The 22093-nt window shown below is 47.4% G+C and overlaps 1 protein-coding gene and 2 pseudogenes across 1 annotated transcript; 1 reads left to right on the forward strand and 2 right to left on the reverse strand.

Annotated features, from left to right (window-relative positions):
• Positions 1–7350: 7350 nt before the first annotated feature.
• LOC147982951 (uncharacterized) lies at positions 7351–7974 on the reverse strand (annotated as a pseudogene).
• A 3180-nt stretch (positions 7975–11154) lies between these two features.
• LOC147982952 (uncharacterized) lies at positions 11155–12813 on the forward strand. The gene has a single exon (XM_087540596.1). The coding sequence runs from the start codon at positions 11155–11157 to the stop codon at positions 12811–12813; it is 1659 nt and encodes a 552-aa protein (XP_087396722.1).
• Positions 12814–14796: 1983 nt separating this feature from the next.
• On the reverse strand, positions 14797–17150 carry LOC147982953 (uncharacterized; annotated as a pseudogene).
• Positions 17151–22093: the final 4943 nt, after the last annotated feature.

Raw genomic sequence — 22093 nt, forward strand, 5'->3', positions numbered from 1 at the left:
ACTCTGGCGGATTGGAGATTGTGTCTTTTCACGCCCACGTAATATGCAGCAGATTTTGACCCATGTTTTGATGTATTGACAGCAGCAATTTTGTCTTGGCACGTAGCACAATAATTGATGTGTTGATGTACTAGTTGATGTCTCTTGTCGTCCAGGGGCTAGTGAATCTGTCAAATTTTGCATTAATCAGCACCTGGACCTTTGATTCCTGTGCATGTGCTAGGTCAGACCCAGAGATTTCTCGGGGCTGAAGCAACCGTCTTGATCGCCGCTATATGTGTTGAGTTGCATCACACCGAATCGGTCAACGTGATTGAGTTGAAAACGGATCACCCCTATTCAGACTCCATACGGATGGAAAAAACAAATTGTGGGTCCTCCGACAGAAGGATTTGGCGAGGTCGTCACGCGATTTATTTATTTTTTGTTCCGCCGGGCTATCCTCGAGATCTGTTCCGCCAGGTTTTTCCACCGGTTTATCCGGCGAGATTATTCTTGACGAAATCCTTTGCAGCAAATTCGTGATCTGACCCTAGTCAGATCAGACGACGAGATACTTCCGTGGCGGCTCTTCTTCATCTAACCAGTCCGCGATCTCCTCGAACCCTAGAAAAGCTCCCTCCAAGAACTCAATACCACTGTACGCAAGCCCCACGGTGGGCGCCAACTGTCATGGAATTGTCACGGCAGATGTCCTCAGTGTCAGGACTTAGTTGCGAGGCCAACGCATCTATGCGGTAGCTTGAAGGGGTTGGTTGGAACCGAGAGACGCAAGGCGGATCATCACACAAGACGAGGGTTTAGACAGCTTCGGGCCCCGGGAAACATCATCCGGAATAGCATTACATGCTGTTTATGGCTAGGTCTCATTATGCTCATGAGGGACTCGCCGTAAGCCAGCTCTCCTCTTTGTGTCTAGCCCTAGATATTGTTTCTTGTTGCTTGTCCCTCTTTGGGAAGCCCTGCCCCTTCTTATATAAGTTGAAGGGGCGGCTTACATGTAGAGTCCTATTAGGAGTAGAACTAACTTATTCTCTATTACAAGTCGGATACAAGTACGGGTCTTGCTTCCTCGTAAAGGAAATATTCCTCATGCCTTCTGTCTTAAGCCGGCCTACCATAACGTAGCCGGTCTTCTGGGCCTTGAGCCTCTTGGGGCCCCGGGTCTTGTCGCTCCTTTGATCCGCTTGCTAGGTCACCCATAAGTCGCCAGGCTCGGGCGGGTCACTTAGTGAGTCGTCCAGTCAGGGCGGGTCATTAGTGAGTCACCAAGTCCGGCCGGGTTATACATCTGGCCGGGTCATACCGCGGGGTATATCCCCGACACCGATGACAAAGGGAACAACGTATGTTGTTATGTAGTTTGACCAATAAAGATCTCCGTAGAATATGTAGGAACCAATATAAGCATCCAGGTTCCGCTATTGGTTATTGACCGGAGACGAGTCTCAGTCATGTCTACATAGTTCTCGAACCCGTAGGGTCCGCACGCTTAAAGTTCGGTGACGATCGATATTATGAGTTTATGTTTTTTGATGTACTGAAGGTAGTTAGTAGTCCCAGATGTGATCATGGACATGACGAGGAGTCTCGAAATGGTTGAGACGTAAAGATTGATATATTGGACGGCTATATTCGGACACCGGAAGTGTTCCGGATGATTTTAGAGAAAACCGGAGTGCCGGAGGGGTTACCGGAACCCCCCGGGGAAGTATTGGGCCTTAGTGGGCCTGAGGGGAGATTGAGGGCTGCAGCCCAGGAGGTGGCGCCCCCCCTCCCATGGGGAGTCCGAATTGGACTAGGGGAGGGGGCGCGACCCCTCTTTCCCTCTCCCTCTCCCTCCCTTTCCTTCCCCCTTCCCTCTTCCTAGTTGGACTAGGAAAGGATGAATCCTCTTCCTAGTAGGAAGAGGACTCCTCCTCTCCTTGGGGAGCACCAAAGCTGACCAACCTCCCAAGTCTCATGCTCTTAAGAAGATGGCAGACCTATTCAGGAGGTGGAAGAATGAGCTGAAAAAAACGTTTGTCGACAAAGAAGAGACACCAGAATTCACCGGCCGGTATGAGAAGATCAGAGATCATTGGGACGAATTTGTGGCCCACAAGACATCGGAGAAGAGTAAGCAGATGTCAGCAAGAAACAAGATAAATACTGCGAAGAAGGAGCATCACCATCGCACGGGGTCAGGTGGCTACCTCAAAGCCCGACCATTGTGGGCCAAGGCTGAGAATGACCTGCTTGATAAAGGGGTAGAACCAGAGAAATTGCATTGGCAGACCATTGCCGGACTTGGTTCTTCGGGGTTGGCGGAAGCTTGGACCCTGTATCAGGGAAGTGCGTTTGGATGAAAGAGCAAATGCGAATACCCGTCACGAAGCTTAAGTTTTATATTGCCACAGCGCAGGACAGGTCGTTCGTTCCAGACAGAGAGAATGACGAGCTCACAATGGCCCTCGGGAATCCTGAGCACCCTGGACGGACACGAGGCACGCTAGGCTCCGTTCCGTGGAAGGCTGGGTTTCCGGACGCAGGCGGTTACAAATGCTAGGAGAGGAGGAAGAGAGTGGAGCAGACCCAATGGCAGGCGCTGCACGCAAGGGTACAAGCAATAGAGGAACGAGAAGCAGTTCACAGCCAGCGACCTGCCGAAACTACCCCTCCATCTTAGCGCAGAAGCAACATGGCTTCCACGGAGCTGCTTCAGCTGGAGCCTATCTTCACGGCTCCTGCTAGCTACCCTGAGAATGACCTGCTTGATAAAGGGGTAGAACCAGAGAAATTGCATTGGCAGACCATTGCCGGACTTGGTTCTTCGGGGTTGGCGGAAGTTACCAAGCCAAAGTTTATTATTTTTCTGATATGGCAAAAATAACAAAGGTTCAAATAACGTTGTTTATCTAAAAAAGACAACAACTAAAGGTGGCTAGGTTGGCTATTTGGCTCAATAGCTATTGCATTGACCTGGGTTTGAATCCTCTTTCAAGCACTTTGATTTTCTTCTCATATTATGCAACGAAAAACCAAAAAAAAGAACACCATCATTTATTATTTCCATCTACGATTTTTAAGAGAAGGAAAAAAAATCAATGGAACCGAGCATGGGATGATAACAATCACGTAGGAACTAGTCGTGTGGATCTGTCGCTAACGACCAGTCGACTGATCGTTAGCACAGTCCTTTATATATTATGTTACTATACTTTATGTAACTAGGGGTTTAGAATAAGCTAGTTTTCGAGAGCACTTCACTGGAGGTCCATAGGTAGCATTATTGTATGCGTGAGTACAGAATAATTATTCTACACCCCTAACAACATTATATACATAATCTAGTAAAACAGTTTGCAAAATGTAGTAATTACGAAATAACTTTTTATCATCCAAGTTGTTAAGGGATTACTGAACATACCCCCGCGTCGCCCTCCTCTGGCGACACGGGGGGAACCACATCCACCGCCGCCAGGAACCCCCTGCGCCCACCACCACTACGCCGCCGCTGGAGGGCCGGCCGGCGAAGCCTTCCCGTGTCCCGAGATGGCGGCGACGGGGCAGATCCGTCCCCCATGAGCTTCCCCCTCCCCGCCCCGCGGATCCACCAGCCGCCGCCGTGACGCGCCACCCCCCGCCCGCATCTGCCGCGCTGTCGCCGGTGGGCTGACCGACGAGGCCCTGCGACGCCCCAGGATGCTGCCGCCGGCCGGATCCGTCCCCCGCGCGTCGCCCCCATCCCCGGCCCCGCGTCCCCGCCCCACCCTGGCTTTGGCACGGCGCCACTCCTCCTAGCGCTGCTGCACGTCCGTGCCTGACGCCCTCCCCATCAGACCTTCCCCCCATCTTCCACGATGAGGCCCTGGCTTGCTGGTGCGACAAGACCTGATTTGGGTGCGGGATCCGCAGCCGGCCTCGGGGGTGTTCATAGTCTGCCTTCCCGCGGGAGGCCCCCTCGTATCAGGCGGCCCTCTCTCTCCAGAGCCGCGGTGATGACTCACGCGCGGAGGTGACGAAGCTAGACTACTAGAGGCAGTCACGAAGCCCCTCAAGGAGGGTACTTGTTGGCGCTGCTCTGGCCTCAGTGAACATGGACACGCGTCTCTCCGGTGTCCATGGGTGTCGGTGTCCTCTGCCGGGCGGCTCCAGCCTCGAGAACCTAGCAGCTGTGTCCCTTCCAGCTCGCCTGGCTCCTCGACGTCCCGACGTCTATGGTCGCGGTAGCTCGGATCTGCGCCCTCCAGTCCTAGCTTGCTGGCATTGCTGTTTGTCGTCGCCCCACCCCCTCGTGGTTTACTTCACCGTCTGCCCTACCTTGTACACTTGAAAGCCTCCCCTTTTTGCCAGATCCAATGCTCGTGGATCCGGAGGAGGTGCCACCCTCCGACAGCAGGTGCAGCCCGCTAACCCCCTTCCGACATGGTGGCTCCGATCAGCGTTGGCTTCCTCATCATTGTTTCCAAATACAGCGGCTATGGGATTGCTCAGCCTCAGGCTAGGGAGAAATCCCTGCTCGGTTTGCCGATGCTGGCAACGGCGGCATCTGTGGATGTCGTTTCCTCCTTGGAGGCGTTGTCAAGGCCCTCGGCTACGCCCCTCTTCGAGCTCAGGGGAAACCCTAGGTCCGGTTCCTCCGGATCGGCTGGCGATGGGGTCTAGGCGTCATATTCCTTCTTGAAGGCGCTATCTTGCTCGCTCGCGGTGTCCCCGGTCTTGGCTCCGGCGATGTTGGTGACCTTGTTGGTTCAAGTTTGCCGTTCTGTTTGGGTTTGGTAGGTTTACCTGTGTTGTATCTTCTCTTCGGGCTGAGCATCCCTTGTATTTCTGCTCCGGGCACCATGTTCACGCCTGTCTACATTCGTGTCATGTGTTGTACCCCTATCTGTACTTATTCTGCTCCTTCTATCAATGCAATGATATGCAAGCTTTGCGTATTCGCGAAAAAAATCCAAGTTTTTAATTTACTACATTTTTTTATAAATTACTATATTTTGTATATTGTGTTACTGTATTCTTTGTAATTTTTACTAGGATTGTAAAATAAGCTAGTTTTGAAAAGCTTGTTGCGGGGGGTCCATCAGTAGCGCTATTTTATGCGTGAGTGTAAAATGTGGATTCTGCACCTAACAATATATACAAAATCTAGTAAAACAGTGTGTAAAATGTAGTAGTTTTGAAATAATTTATTTACTATCCAAGTTGCTAATTTCCTACATTCTTTTACAAAATAGTTTATTTTGTATATTATATTACTTTATCTTGTGTACTTTTCACTAGGTGTATAGAATACGCTAATTTTAATGAGCTCACTTGTGGGGGGGGGGGGGGTCTTATTCCTTGAGGACGATGTCCTTTTTTACTTGGATCTTGATAAAGGTCACACATGTGGCACAAACACATGGTAACTTCGAATGTTTTTTATGGTAAGTTTAGTGACGCGAGGATGGCAATTTTAGTTGCCAAGCATTGCAACTATTTTTTTGGAAGGCAAGTTTCAGTTTTTCTGGTTTTTTTTCTTTTCGGAAGACAACTTTAGTTGTAAAAAAGTCAGAGCCGGAGTGCTTTGTGCCACACATGTGGCACTTATCATTTGATTTTTACTCTCCATTTTTGAGTGTTAGCTATGTTTCTTCGAAAGTGCAGCTTCCGAGCTGCAACTTTTATAGTCTATGGACGATTGGACCGGACACATGCTTGGGAGGTGTTATAGAGGCCGGAAGAGGATCCAATGCAAACGATGACATCCCAAGGCTTATAAAAGGATAGTTATCTTGATGTTCTTATTACCAAGCAAGCAAACCATCATCATGGAGTTAAGCCTAAGCGGAGCCACCCTCTTTTTGGTTTCTCTCATCTCAGCCTCAGTGGCGATTATAGTTCCCTTACTTGGCCACAGTGATAAAGCTCTATACAAGCTTTCCCAAATTAAGTGAATAGTTTTTAGAGTGACTTTATATACACTGCAGAATTCTCTAGAGGGTGACCATTATCTGTCTTCCTTTTTTCAACAGTATAGCTCCTAAATTTTGACCATTCAAACAGAAATGAATGTATAAGTTCATAAGATTCCACATACATATTCCAAATAAGGGAAAGCACGTGACAAATAAGGGAAAGCGTGATGGTGGGCCAAACATGCATTATTTTCTGCCCAGCAAAATGCCATCTAGCTTCCACATGTATGACCAAGATGAACCACAAGTCAAAACTCATCGGAGGAAAAATGCTCTACTGTGTCGAAGACTTATGATGTCACCATTTGAATAAACAAGTCGCTGGGAAACGACAACGTACATGCACATGACTTTTCTCTGACACAGGTGACATCACTTAACTACATCACCATCGTCTCTAGTGCAGCTCCTGGCGCATATTGCATCAGTGGGGGCGTATATGCGTCGGCGCTCCTCGTCGACAGCGGAGTGCTGCAGTGCCAAGTCGAGCTGGCGCTGCTCGTCTGTCTGGTCCATGTGGTAGGAATGTCGAGGTTTTTGGATGGGCGCAGGGACGTGTGGCTTGGACAATCCAGCGACCGCCGTCTTTGAAAGCACGTTGAGACCCCTGGCGGTGTGGGGAGACAATGACGATCCATTGCTTTTTTCCGAGTTGAGGATGGGCTATATTCTACAACGCTATTAACATTATATACATAATCTAGTAAAACAGTGTACACAATTTAGTAATTTTGAAATGATTCTTTTACTATCCAACTTGCTAATTTACTATATTATGTATGTTATGTTACTATATTTTATGTAACTAGGGTGTATAATAAGCTAGTTTTGGAGAGCTATTCTGTCATGGGAGGTCCATCGGTAGCGCTATTCTATGCGTGAGTATAAAATAAGTATTATACAACTCTAATAACAGTATATAGAGAATTGGTAAAACTGTGTGGAAAATAAAGTAATTACGGTATAAATTTTTACTATCCAAGTTGTTAATTTACAACTTTCTTTTTAAAATTACTATATTTTGTATAGTATGTTACTATATTCTGTGTAATTTTTCACTAGGGTTGCAAAATAAGCTAGTTTTGAAAAGCGCACCGTGGGAGGTCCATCAGTAGCGCTATTCTATGGTTGAGTATAAAATGCTTATTCTACACCCATAGTAACACTACGTACAAAAATCTAGTAAAACAATATATTTAAAATATAGATATACCAAAGTATTTTTATTTACTATCCAAGTTGCTAATTTACTACATTCTCTTACAAATTAGATTTTTGTATATTATATTACTATATTTTGTGTGTTTTTTACTAGGCGTGTAGAATAAGGTAGTTTGAAAGAGTTCGCCACAGGGGGTACAGACTAAAATGCATGGCGTCCTCTTATCTCTTACACAAAAAGTCTCCCCTACTTAATACTCCCTCCGTCCCAAAAAACATGTCGCGGGCGCAGTTCATTATTGATTTTGCAAAAAGGCCCTTGTAGTTTTAAAATCGTCTGAAACAAGCCCCTCCGCCCCCTGTCTTCTTCCTCCGCCGTCGATAGGGGCCGGGGCCGCCCAGCTGCGCGACTCGCCGCCCATCAGGAAGTGCTCCGCCGCCGTCGCCACCTACCTGCTCCGTCGCCGCCGTCGCCAAGTACCTGCTCCGCCGCCTCCCCCGCTCAGACCTGCGTCGCCGCGATCCCCTCCCGCCTCGATTACCTGCGGGCATCGTCGGGACCTCCGGCCACGTCCTCCTCGAGCTCGCGGGCGTCCACCTCGAGCTCCCGCGCATCCTCCTCAAGCTCCAGTGCATCCTCCTCGAGCTCCCGCGCATGCGCCGCCGCAATTCCTCCCGGCCACGATCCCCTAGGGGCGTCGCCGGAAATTGCCTCCACGATCCGGTGGACCAGGAGCTCGCGCGCGTCCTCCTTCTCCCCTGCCCGCGCGCCCTCCTCAATCTTTCGCGCGAGCCCGTGCGGCTGCTTCTCCCCTACCGCCGGTGCTGCTGCTACTCGTCTGCCCGTGCTGCCGGCAGAGCTCCTTCTCATCAAGAGGAAGAAGGTACCGTAAGGAGTTGCTCCTCTGCTCCCTGTGCTGAATATGATTAGTGTACGGGAGTTGCTGCTCTACTCCTGTTCGTCAGGAAGAACTGCTCTGCTCCTGTTAACTGAATATGATTAGTGTTAGTTAGTGGGCGGTACTAGGCGCCGGTGCGCCGGCAGAAAGTTTCGGCCGGTCGCACCGCGAGCGTCCGATGGGCTGGCTTCCAGCCGTTCAGATCGAATCTTCTGTTCATCCCCTTCCTCTACATCGTTCTTATCTCACACACACAAACCACGCACCACGAGCGAGCGCCGCCGGCCACCCCTCTCCGAACCATGGACGCCCTCCCCCCGGTTGCTGTTCCCTTCCTCGCCATGGCCGCCTCTCTTGCAGCTCCTGGCCATGGACCCATCGCTGCTCCGGGTTGCGCCGCCCCGCCCGTGATTGTAGCTCACCACCCCATGGTTGCAGCACCGGGGTTGCGTCGCCCCGCCATGAGCATTCGACGCACAAGGGCATCATCCACTGTCGTCTCGTCGCCGCCCTTGCCATCAACACTCGCCCCCCTTGGTCTCTGTTTCGCATGTATAACCATCGCAAGAAAAAAAGTGTCAGCTATAGCTTTTGCTGCCGCAGATTGCAGCCCACCACGGCGGCACCCGTCGTCGTCTTCGCACCACTTCATCGGTTGAAGCAAAAACACACACCGGTTCTAGCTTTCATCAATAACGGTTCCAGCATACGCATCGCATGGTTGCAGCTCCGCTCGTAGCCGGTTCTAGCAAAACAATCATCGCCGGGCATAGCACACCATTGCTTCTGATGCAGCTTTGGGAGTTGCTGGTTCCAACATTTTTGTCTGCTGGTTCCACCATTTCGCCCGCCGGCCTGGAGCTCTGAAGCATCGCCAGCCTCCCTTCCAGCGCTGCCTAAACATGGTTCCAGCATCGCCAGAACACGGTTCCAGCATGACGCGTGTGTCGATTCCAGCAGGGCACGCACTGGTTCCAGCTCTTGGCATGGCCGTTGCAGCTCCTCTGTCGGCAGGTTCCAACATACCGGATCTATGGTTGAAGCACCCCAGGTCATGTGCTCCATTTTTCAGCTCGCCGGCGTGGTCAGTTCGCGACATGGTGTCGTCGTTGTTCCAGCCCGGCAGCCTGTGCTTGCGGCACCTACAAACGTGCGGTGCCAGCTCCTAGTGTTAGGCGTCTGCTCGAGAGGAGCCTCGTCGCAGCGCACTCATCAAGTGCATAGCCGGAAGTGGCTGCAGCAGGAGGGAGAGGGGGCCTGCAGAGGATGTGGAAGAAAAGAGCGGCGGCTGTAGTGATAGAGGAGGAAGAAAAAGCAGTGGAGGGGACTGCTTGTGAAGGGATAAGGCTGCATAGTGCATGCGACGTGGGGGGCCAGGAAAACGTTTCGATCGCATTGTATCGTATGCTCCGCGTGCGACCGGCTGAAGTTTCGGCCGGCGCGCCGGATACAAGCGTTTCCCTTAGTGTTAATTGAATAAAAATTAGTAGATATCAGGGAGGTAGAGGGAGCAAGCTAGAAATAATTTGCTCTATGTCTTCTATCTTCTCAGGAAAGATGTTGTAGAAAACATAAAGAGGTGATGTGCCTAAATCTCCAAACACCACACCAAGGCATTGGAAAGCTAGTTGTAGCATCAAAACTATTGGGTAGGTCTGCACATACAAGAGGAGAGAACAGGGCAAAAGCAAAATTACTTATCATACTGTGGTTGTTCATTTTTCTTCAGAAGTTCAGAGTAAAGACACCAAATGACTCTGCATCTTAGGCAACATCTCAAAATCCTTACATAAAGACAACTACCAGGGATAATGTACTGCTGAAAAGAATGTGCTACGAAACACAAAATTGTGATCATCAATGCTAAAGCCATGTTGTTAACACAGGACATTAATTCTGTATCCTATTAGCTAAGATTCAGATACAGAAACTGACAAATACTTGGATGATGATAGCAATCACCTTTTCTCTGTACATATTCCTCAGTCTCCCGGCCTCTGTGTCCATGGGCTGATCAAGGCTCTTTTCCAGCTCCCACATCGCCCCCTTGCCGGTGTCCTCATTTGTCGAAACGGTCTCCATGAAGTTCAGACTTCAGAGCAGTCAATCAACAGCAGAAGTATGTCACAAACTGCAGGCATCAAGAAGTCAATCAGTCTAAATGTATTTGTCTTTCCCTCTTACAAACTCCAACAAAACACATGCTGATTGCTGCACAAAGTACATGGCAACCAACGACAACATATCCCATTTTGATTACGAATCTAAACGAGAACATGTGGTTAGCAGAAACCTTGGAACTTGAAAACCCAAATCTGGTTCAGTTGAGTAAACAACAAGAAACACATATTTTTGGTCTTGATCTTGTTTTGCATGTTGGTGGATGGCCATGCTTGTGCTGCAAGTACAAGTTAAATGAAAATAATGTTCAGATTTCTTCAGAGAAACACTGAATAAAATAGTTAACAGTAGGTGTGTACAAAACGTGGTCTCAAGCTTGTTGGGAGAAAATCATTACATAAGACACATATTCACACTAAATCCGTTTCGACAGTGTCAAAGCATACAGTAGTACTGACAGTAATTTTGATAATCCAAGCAAATTAATTGAACCTATCTATGCTTGACATGGCACAGAAAAAATCAGTAGATGCAGAGCAATTATGATCTGAACAAACATTGTCTCTAGAACTGTTACTAGAGGAACTACTGTAAGTAGAGTAAAATTGGTGGTGAATGAAGGGGAAAAACATGGGCCGGTTGAATTTATTCTGTTATGAATATATTCCAGTCACAAAAGACTCGCTGCTATCACTCTCTAGTTATTATTCCCTTCCCACTCTACCTTGTGGGAGGAATATCATGAAGATTTTTCTGTGCGTTGTGCATTGATTGGCATCAGAAGAATGTATTAGGAGTAGCTGTGAAATTGTGAAGCCTTTTTTTTGAAATGAGAATGTGGATCTTGTTAAGACAGGAAGAACAAGATGATTTAGTGGCATTAGCACTTTAGCAGAGCACATCACAGTTCAGAGAATGTGAAGCCTTTTTTTGTAATGGTTGCAAGGCTCCTGTCATTCTACTCATTTTTGTGTGTATATCCTTGTTATGGTACCATGATGTACTCATCTTTTGTCATTGCTAGCAGGAGTATGGATTTGAACATGATGCCTCAAGAGGAAGACGATGAAGGTATTAATTTGAATTTGATGCCTCAAGAGGAGGAACCTCAAGTGGTAGAGAATGTAGTTATGGATTTGAACTTGATGCCTCAAGAGGAAGACGATGAAGATATGAATTGGATGCCTCAAGAAGATGAAGCGAAAGAGGATGAAGCTCAAGAGGAAGAGGATGAAGTTATGAATTGGATACTTCAAGAGAAGAGAAGAGAATTGTCAGATAAGGAGAGGCATGGTGTTTACTTTGCCTTGCTGGTAATCGAGCTCAGAGATGGGTCTGTTCAACCAGACGACAAGCTGCTAGTCTCAAACCTGTTGGACATAAGTGTACGATCTGTTGAAAGAATCTGGGAAGAGGCTAAAAAGCAAATTGCCGATGGCAAAGAAGTAGATGTCTCAAGCAAGAAGCCAGGAAGATCCGGCCGGAAGAGAAAGGAGCTAGATTTAGAGAGGACCTCAACAATCCCACTGAATAAAAGAAGAACATTTCGATCTCTGGCACGGTCTCTAGGTGTGGCCCGATCGACCCTGCATAAGAGGTTCCAGTTGAATGAGCTCAACCGCATCACAAGCACCGTGAAGCCTCACCTCAAGCTAGAGAACAAGCTTGCGAGATTGAAATTTTGTATGTCCATGGTCGATGACAATTCGATCTCAACTTCTCGGGCTATGTTAAAACCAATGACGAATATGGTTCACATTGATGAGAAGTGGTTTGACATGACGAGAGTGAAGAATAGTTACTATGTACTTCCAAGAGAACCTGAACCGAAGCGCACTGTGTCAAACACTCACAGCATTGGGAAGGTGATGTTCCTAACAACTGTTTCCAAGCCTCGATATAACAATGAGGGGGAGCTAACATTCGATGGGAAGATCGGCATTTGGGCATTTGTCGAAGAGACTGAGGCGAAGCAGACAAGTCAGAACAGAACAAAGGGAACAAAAGTGTTGACATCAGTGAAAGTAACCAGGCCTATGTGCAGAGATTATCTAATCAATAAGGTTATCCCGGCAATTCAGGATAAGTGGCCTGACGATGATGAGGGAGCAACAATATTCATCCAACAGGATAACGCAAAGCCTCATGTCCTTCCCAATGATGTAGCTTTTCGAGAAGCTGTGGAACAAACTAATCTTGACATCCGTTTGCTACAACAGCCCCCAAATAGCCCTGAGTTAAATTGTTTGGACCTCTGCTTCCATAACTCTCTCCAGTCTCTAACCGACTGCAGGTCACCTACAAACATCCAGGAACTGGTACAAGGTGTGGAAGAGGAATTCGAGAACTACGATCCCGACAAGTTGCACAGAAGCTTTATCACATTAGAAGCAGTTATGTTTGAAGTTATGAAAGACAAAGGAGGAAATCAATATAAGTTGCCCCACTTGCACAAGGATCGCGTTCAGAATGCTGGAATGCAAATAACTGGTGTATATTGCGACAGTCGGGTAGTTGTTGATACTAGGGCCGTTATAGAAGAAATGGAAATTGCAATAGGAAAAGAAAATGAAAGGAAAGAATTAGCTAGAGAAGGGAAAAGAAAGAAAAATAAAGGGAAGGGAAGAAGTGGCCAGAGAAAGGAAAAGAATGTAGTCAAGAGGGGACAAAGAGGCCCTTATGTCATGTAGTCAGGTGCTCCTTGTGTATGTCTTGTGTAATCTTGTGTCAAGAGGGGACAAAGAGGCCCTTATGTCATGTCCTTGTGTATGCCTTGTCTAATCCTTGTATATCAACTCCTTGTTGGAATTTATTGGAATTATCTGGGTTATTTGGATTAATTGAATTATCTGGGTTATTTGAATTAATTTGGGTTATTTGGATTTATTTGAATTGATTTGGATTAGTTTTAGTTATTTGAATTAATTTGGGTTAGTGGACTGAAATTTTTGCTTAACAACTACAGCAACTAATGAGGCAAGCAAGGCCTTTGCTAATCCCATATCATCAGTAGATGATATGGTATGAGATTATCTTCTACTGCAATTGCAAACTAGCTTTAGTAAAAAAGCAAGAGTCCGTTGTATGGAGTTAACTGAAGACTGAACATGTTCTAAAGTTTTGAGTAAGCTGGAGCAGTACTGAATTTGGTTTTGTTAATTAATGTTAAATCAGCAAAGCTATCAACATGGAACAAATAAAAGGATAGTGGATGACAAGAAATCGCTTCTATTTAGTTAAGAGGTCCATTTCATGCTATCAAGGACACTTCCAGTTTTTGTTTAGTTTCATCAAAGGTTCATCAATACAGATGCTAAAATCTAGCATATCACATGGGATGGATCAACTAAAATAAGAAAAACCATCTTTGGTGCAGTAAATAAATATGCAGCCATAGCATGGATAGATTAGATAATGAGAAGAGTAGCACTGGATTAATCCATCTCAAGGTCCTGGCTAATTAGCTATCAGTATATATTTCCCAGCTTCTTAATTAGCTATCAGTATATAAGTACAGCCTTATACATCTCTCCTTCATGATCTAAACATATACAGCCTTGGGTAGTCTACTGATTAATTACCTGGTGGGTATAGTGAAGAGGAGTACCTGAAAGGTTAATTAAGCTAGGTAGAAAGAAACCCACTGAAGTCTGTTGGAATGCAGTTTTGTTTTTGTATGCTAAACCTGTAGTACACTGTACACATGGAGTATACTGTTGGAGTTTAGTGTGGAATATACTGGTGAGTCCTTTTGGTCAAGCATATATCTAGAAGTTTAGTGTGGCATATACGAGCTGTAATGTCTGTCTCTACAGGTCTAGAAGTTTATGTTTGTCTCTACAACTGATGATGCAATCCATCTTGAAAATCTAACAACAACTGGTGTCTGTCTCTACATAGATCAGTTTATGTCTGTCTCTACAACGAGCTGCAACCTTGAACCCCTAACCAGTCATGGACTCATCACTCATGATCAAGCATACTGAATGGTTTTTTTTTCACACTAGGTACCCATCCTGGCTTTCTTCAGTTAACGCAAAGCTTATTTGCACAGGTTTGTGACAGAAATTGGCCACACTAAACCATCCAATTCGCAACAATACGCCATAGCTAGCTAAGGATTTAATATTATGAACAAGACATGGAGTTCATTTACCTGAGGAAATTTGGGAGCTATCCTTATCGCTTCCTCGGCATCTGCGAGGGCGCCAGTAGTATCCCCAATCGCTATTCTCGCCTTACACCTGCACAATTGCGACCAAACCATCACTCATCAGAGTAAATCCATTTACACTGTCAGAACTGAGAGGCTAGCTAGTTCTCCAGGAAAATTCAGCAAGGGGGAGTAGACCTGCCTCTATAGGCCAGATGCAGCCCACCTTTACAACACATTCTCTGTCAGTACAAGATGGAGTACTTGGCGGCCAAACATATGTAAAGATTGGCCGCCGGCTGAAAAGAATGATTCAGTCCATGGCGATGCTCTGCAGCACAAACAAGTCATAGTCATTTTTAAATCAGAATAGCAAGCAGAGAGCTGCAGTTTTGTCCATGGCGTTTTGGGGAGAGAGGAACCAGAGCAAGCACGCATGGACCTTGGTGAAGAGGGCCTCCGCCCGCACGGCGTCCCTCTCGGCGAGCGCGGCCTCGGCCTTCTCCCGCGCCGTAACCAGTCAAGCCAGGGAAAAATGGCCAAGAAGAGCTGCGGTGTGCCGAGCCCGCGACGAGGCAGGGGCGGCGAGGAGGCCCGCAAGCTCTTGATGTTGGCCGACTAGAGGATCTCGCCCTCGCTTCGCGGCGTCGGCGGCACCGTCGTCGTCGACGGCGAGGACGACACCCGACTGCTCGTCGGCACCGTCGTCGTCGACGGCGAGGACGACACCCGACTGCTCGTCGGCCTTTAGGTTGTTGTTGGTGGTCCGGATCCGGCGCCTGCGGGCTCTCCGACGGCGGTTTCGACGCAGCTGAAGCAGAGCACGGCGGTAGCTGTGGGTTGGACTAACATGGGATCCAAATCAAGGATTTTTTTTGAGAAAGGGGGAGCGTGGGGAGGCAGGCGAGCGGTAGCTGCGGCGGCGGAGCAGGAGGCAGCTGCGGCGGGAGAGCGGGGGAGCATGGGAGCAGCGGCGGCGGGAGAGCGGGGGAGAAGGGGAGCTGCGGCGGCGGGAGCAGCGAAGTAGTGGCGACGGAGAGTAGCGCAGCTGCTGCTTCTGTCAGAGGAGGAGGACGAGGAGCGCGGGTTTGGTCGGGAAAAACGAGAGGTTTTTTTGCAAAAATACCGCCGCGACATGTTTTTCGGGACGGAGGGAGTACCTATTCCACCTAGCTAGAGGGGTGGGGGGAACATGAGGCATATACCTTGTTTCTATTTTTAGTTATCACGAGACGATGTCCTTTTTATTTTTGTTTTTTGAGTGTTAGCTATGTTTGTTTGAAAGTGCAGCTGTTGAGCTGCAACTTTTAGTCTATAGATTGGACCGGACACATGCATGTGAGGTGTTGTAGAGGAAAAGAGGATCCTACGCAAACCATGACATCCCAAGGCCACTACAGGAATCACGGGCTATGCCTAGGGTTAAAACCATAGGCAAAGGGCCGAAACCTGTCGGCATAGGCTATGCCTACGGTCACCGTAGCCATATCCCCATCAGCATAAATAGCGTCGGTATACTTTCGCCGCCCATAGGTATGGAAAACCCGTAGGCATAGATGATCTATGTCTACGGTTACCGTAGGCATATATACCCGTCGGCAAAAATAGTTGACGACATGTCCGTCAAGTGCCATACGCACACGTGCACACGTCAAATGCCGCCACGTGTCAGCCATATGCTGACGCTTAAACCGTAGGCATATATATTGTATCTGTGCCTACCGTTTTACCGTAGGCGTAGATTGGACACGTGGCTTCACCTGGCATCGTTCTTTTATAAATTACTATATTTTATAAATAGCCGCATGTTATGCGTACGGTTTACCCCGTAGGCATACATCTGATATATGCCTACCATGTAACCGTAGGTATAGATGACACGTGTCATGACCTGGTAGCTCGGGCTGGGTATATGCCTATAGTTAAACCGTAGACATAGTTTTGGCCATTTTTTCTTTTTGTTTGTTTTTGCTTTTGCATTGCAAATAAAATAGGCACAACAACAAAACCAATATATATATATATATATATATATATATATATATATATATATATATATATATATATATATATATATATATATATATAAGAGCATTTGCATCACACAACTATATAGCATCATCAAATCATCTATTGAAACAAAAAATAGAGCATGAACGTCAAACATAGAGCATCCACTAGATAGCATAAATATAGCAAAAACATCAAACATAGAGCATCCATTACATATCACATAGAGCATCCACTACATATCACATAGAGCATCCACTACATATCACATAGAGCATCATATTGTCCAGCACATCATCAATATCAACCATATAGAATCATATCGAAGACCGTCGGCTGACAAGCAACACCCACCACCAGAACCCGAAGTCCACCTCCAAATAGCTTCATCACTACAAAATGAAGAATCACAACGGTTTAGGATGGCATTTAACATGGCATTTTGTCTAGTTCTAAGTTTGCGGCTTTGGAAATGTTATAACTATGAAAAATGCATCTTGCGAGTACGGGACATACAAAAAGAGGCGATTCACGGCTCGAGGTAGAACCACTACCACCTGGGTTATGAACTGGGGTCATCGGGCTCCCTGAAGCAGGAGTACCATCACCAGGAGTGTTTGATGTTTGGCCTGATCCCTACATTGTGTTGGTAAGTGACATTAAAAAGAGATCTCAATCTATATGTTGAAAAATGATAGGTAATGCTTGACATGTTTGGCAATGTACTAACCGAGTCTCGTCGTCATCACATGTCAAGAATTCCTCGATCGTTAGCATTTCTGGGGTCGGCCCAGGATTGGGTGGTGCTGGTCCCATTGGTGCAGCCTGAGTGCCAGATTCCATCCAAATGTACATATTCTGCATGTTAGTTGACAAAGCGAACACTGGTAGAAAAAGGGCCTGTTGTCCCGGTTCGTAAGGGCCTTTTGTCCCGGTTCCTGAACCGGGACTAAAGGGTCGGTACTAATGCCCTGCCCCTTTAGTCCCGGTTCAATCCAGAACCGGGACTGATGGGCCTCCATGTGGCCTGTGCGCGGAGCCCAGGCAGGAGACCCTTTGGTCCCGGTTGGTGGCACCAACCGGGACCAATAGGCATCCACGCGTCAGCATTTCTGTGGCTGGGGTTTTTGTTTTTTTTTGAAAGGGGGGGGGGTTGGGGGTCTTGGGGGTTAATTTAGGTGTTTCATATATTGTGTTAGCTAGCTATAATTAATAGAGAGAAGTGTCCTCTCTTATGTCCGTGCTTGGTCGACGCTACGTACTATACATACGTATAGAGAGGACTAGACACGCTAGCTAGCTAGTAAGCAAACGAAGGAAACAGAAGATCGTCATGAACATATATGCATACAGAGAGAAGTGATATCGACCACGTCTCCTTCTCCGAGAGATTGGTCGAACAACAAGTTCTCGTATATCTATCCGACACTACCGGCTACATATATACAATAATTATCTCTTACAAATATAATCATACAGACTCATGATCCACATAGTATTCTCCGTCTTCAGCCGCCAATTCCTCTTGAATTGCTCGCATGCGAGCTGGTGCTAGGAGTTCATCCCGCTTCCGAAACATCTACTTTGAAGAAGGGGGTCAATACATATATATATGAATGAATGAAACTCAACACAAATGATGGTAATAAAATAAAATTGTGAATGTTGTTATTTACGTACTTCATATTGTTCGTCAGTGTAGCCCCGCTCACAGGTCGTGTGGCGGATGGACTCGCAAACGTAGTATCCACAGAAATCATTCCCTTTTTCCTGCCACAACCACTTTAGAAGAAATAGAGGTCAATCAAACTGATAAGCAAGAATGCCAAATCAATAGGAGATGCGCGGAACATGCTACTATAGTACTTACTTTCGGGTGTCTAAATTGCAGCTTCTTCGGGAGTCCTGGAGCTTTTTTGGAGAATTTTTTCCAAACCCTGCCAGACAAAGAAAACAATTACTTGATATATCAGGAAATGAACAAAGTTGCTGATATGGTGGATAATGATCGATTTAACTTACTTCTCAAGCATTTGAGTCATGTCCGCATAGTCCTGGGGATCTTTTCGTTTTGAGTCTAAGACAGTTACTAGTCCCTGCTCAAGCTTAATCTCTAGGAGAATACAGTGGTAACTGCACACACATGCATAAGTCATCAATTACATTACTATAACCTTGACTAATATATATATATAAGGGAAACCGAATATGCACAAGACAGTAACACTCACTTGAAGTTGTGAGGAAAGAGTATTATATCTTTGTTTTCATTTATTACCAACAATCGTAGCAAGTTGGCCTCGGTATCTGCGGCATGAAATTTAACCTGAGTTGCATCTATGAGATATGTGTTAATGAACCCAATATCACCGACTTGTCTTTTCTTCAATTCAGCGATCTTCAATCTGCATAATATAGTGAGGATGATTATAAATACATGCAATGAAAGAGCTGAGCTATATAGAGAGACTTAATGACAGAACTAGTACTACTTACAGACAGTAGCAGGTGACCGTTGTTTTATTGAGGGCCAATTGATTGAAAAACTGAAAGAACTCCTCAAATGGAATAGGCAACAGTTCAATTCCAACGAGGTCATGCTCCTTTTTAACTTTCACATACAAAGAACTCTTCCCCCCAGAGTCTCTGCAGATTTTTAAGTACCAATCATGCAATCTTCGCATCATCGTTGATAGAGATCTTTCATCTTTGATGAGAGGCTTCCCGTACTCGTATCTTTGTATCTGCACCTCCATGGGTTCATAATGTACATCGTCGGGCAGGTAATCGGCAAGATTGCTATAACCGGGCACCATCCTCGGATCATTAGCGACGTTGTCGCTAGGCACCTTGAGCGGGGGCCACGATTGCTTCGCCTGTTCGCCGAGCTGGGCATTTTTTTTCCCAGCTCATCGTTCTTTCAGCCTTTGATCACCGACAGTACTTCCCGACCACTCCGCTTCGGCAAATTCCTTTCCAATAATGCGCTCATAGTTTCCTTTCGGCGGAGACTTGGGTCGTTTTGTCAGGGCAGCCAGAGTGCGCTAATCTACCTTCTCCTCCAGAGGTGGATGTCTCTTTGCTTTCAACCCTTGAAACCAGTCATCCACTTCGGTTTGCACGATCTTCGCGTTCTCCTCCGGGGTCCTCTCGTATGGTAACTTCTCTGGAGTCTTCAGAGAAGGACCGAATCTGTATGTGCTCCCGCCTCTGGCTGTACTGCTAGAAGCCGGCCGAGCAGACGGAGCGACTGTTTTCTTTACTTGCTTACGAGGTGGAGGAGAAGGACTACGACGCGCCGGAGCAGCCGGGGCGGTGGCAGGTCTCTTCCGCCCTTGCTAACGAGGCGGAGAAGGAGGAGGCTGGCTGCTCGGGCGCATCGGCGCAGGCGGAGAAGGAGGCGGAGTGCCGCCACGCACCGGAGAAGGAGCCGGTCGAGTGCCCTGATCGTCACTCGCTAGAGAAGGAGGCGGTGGAGGAGGCGGAGTGCCCTGACTCACCGGAGGAGGAGGCGGTGGAGGAGGCGGAGTGCCCTGACTTGCCGGAGGAGGAGGAGGAGGCGGAGGCGTCCAGTTCGGAAGGTTGATGAGCTCCTTCCGCCATAGGCATGGAGTCTTCAGAGCAGACCCTAGCCTAATCTCCCCTTCACCGGTAGGGTGGTTAAGCTGGAGGTCCTCAAATCCCCATCATTACCCTAGCATATCCTTCTGGAATCGGCCGGCAGTGAAAAGTTGCGCTGGGTTCAGTAGGATAAACAGAGCCAACAGCCGCTTTGACCTTCAAATTCATCCATTGCGTCATAAGGTGGCAATTTTGAGACTCCGTGATAGCATCCACGGGATAGCTGGCAGGAGCCGTCAAGGCATGCTCCGGCTGAAGCAGCTCGGTGGAAGCCACGCTGCTTCTCCGCTGAGATGGCGGGGTAGCTTCGGGGGAAGCTTCGGCAGTATGTTTGCTGCGATTTTCTTCTCGTTCCTCTATCGATTGTACCCTTGCTTGCAGCGCCTGCATTTGGGTCTGCTGCAATTTTTTCCTCCTCTCCTGGGATTTGTAACCGCCTGCGTCCGGAAACCCAACCTTCCACGGAATGGAGCCTGGCATGCCTCGTGTCCGTCCAGGGTGCTCAGGATTCCCGAGGGCCATTGTGAGCTCGTCGTTCTCTCTATCTGGAAAGAACGTCCCTTGCTGCGCTGCTTCGATATACTGCTGAAGCTTCCTGACTGGTATGTCCATTTGATCTTCGTCCAAATGCACTTCCCTGTTACAAGGTCCAAGGTTCCGCCAGCCCCGAAGAACCAAGTCCGGCAAAGGTCTGGCCAGTTAATTGTCTCTGGTTCGATCCCTTTATCAACCAGATCATTCTCAGTCTTGGCCCACTTAGGCCGGGCTACGAGGTAGCCACCTGACCCCGTGCGATGGTGATGCTTCTTCTTCGCAGCATTTTGCTTGTTTGTCGCCGACATCGTCTTACTCTTTTCCGATGTCTTGTGGCCACAAATGCGGGCCAGTGATGTCTGATCTTCTCATATCTGCCCCTGAATTCTGGTGTCTCTTTATTTTCGACAAACTTATTCAGCTCTTTCTTCCACCTCCTGAATAGTTCTTCCATCCTCTTAAGAGCAAAAGACTTGATTAATTGCTCTTTAACTGGCTTCTCTGGATCATCCTCTGGCGGTAGGGTGAAATTTGACTTCAGCTCAGTCCAAAGATCATTTTTTTGCATATCATTGACATAAGACACCTCAGGGTCTTCTGTAGCCGGCTTTAACCATTGCTGGATGCTGATCAGGATCTTGTCCCTAAGCAAAACCCCGCACTGAGCAACAAATGCGCTCTTTGTCCGGAGGGGTTCAATCGGTTGGCCGTCAGGCGCGATTGCTATGATCTCAAACTTTACCGAAGTTGTGCTCAATCCGGAGGGCTAGAAAAAAAAACAAAGACTTAATTAATATATGTACATACCAAAACAATGAATGCATCAATTAGCTAGTCAGCAGAAGCTTAACTAATATATATACCTGGCCAGACTCGGTTCGGTCACCGGAGACGTCATCACGGTCTCCTTCTTGCACCGGCATTGGGTCACCGGAGCCGTCCTCACGGTCTCCTTGCACCGCCATTAGGTCACCGGAGCCATCATAATCATAGCCAGCTGCTTCCAGACCATCGGTGTCGTTGAGAAACAACGAGACGACGACATCACTTCCTCCTGCGATTATGTCCCCCAACAACTCTTCTTGTACTTCGTCTCGGGCGGTGTCCATAGTTTCTACAAATAATGACAACATGGCAATTATTATTCAAACATGACAGATGGATATATTAGTGGCAAACGTAGAACTAATATTAATTAGTGGCCTCGACGCTGCTTCTCTAGGGTTTGGGGTGGCCTCGACGCTGCTTCTCTAGGGTTTGGGGTGGCCTCGACAATGCTTCAAGGATAAAAAAAGAAGAGGAAGAAGAAGAAAAAAATAGGAGAAGAAAGAATAGAGGAGTTCTTACTCCTCTATTCTTTCTTCTCCTCTTTTTTTTCTTCTTCCTCTTTTTTTTATCAGGAACGAGGGTCGTCGAGGGTCACCGAGCGGTAGAGGAAACCCTAAATAGCAAGTATCGTGGGTGTGAGATACATGTGACCGTCGGTGTCGGACACTACATCCACGTCCCACAAGTGGCGCGGGCTTCGACGCCCACGTCACTTGTGGGACGTGGATGTAGTGTCTGACACCGACGGCCACATGTATCTCACACCGACGATACTTGCTATTTAGGGCTTCTCCTCTACCACTCGGTGACCCTCGTTCCCGATA

This window comes from Triticum urartu, chromosome 2A, assembly GCF_056163025.1.
Source record: "Triticum urartu cultivar PI428250 chromosome 2A, HENAU_Tu73, whole genome shotgun sequence".
In the NCBI taxonomy this organism is placed as follows: Eukaryota; Viridiplantae; Streptophyta; class Magnoliopsida; order Poales; family Poaceae; genus Triticum; species Triticum urartu.

Coding starts and splice junctions, on each gene's coding strand:
- LOC147982952 (XM_087540596.1), top strand. CDS start 11,155: ATGGATTTGAACATGATGCCTCAAGAGGAAGACGATGAAGGTATTAAT.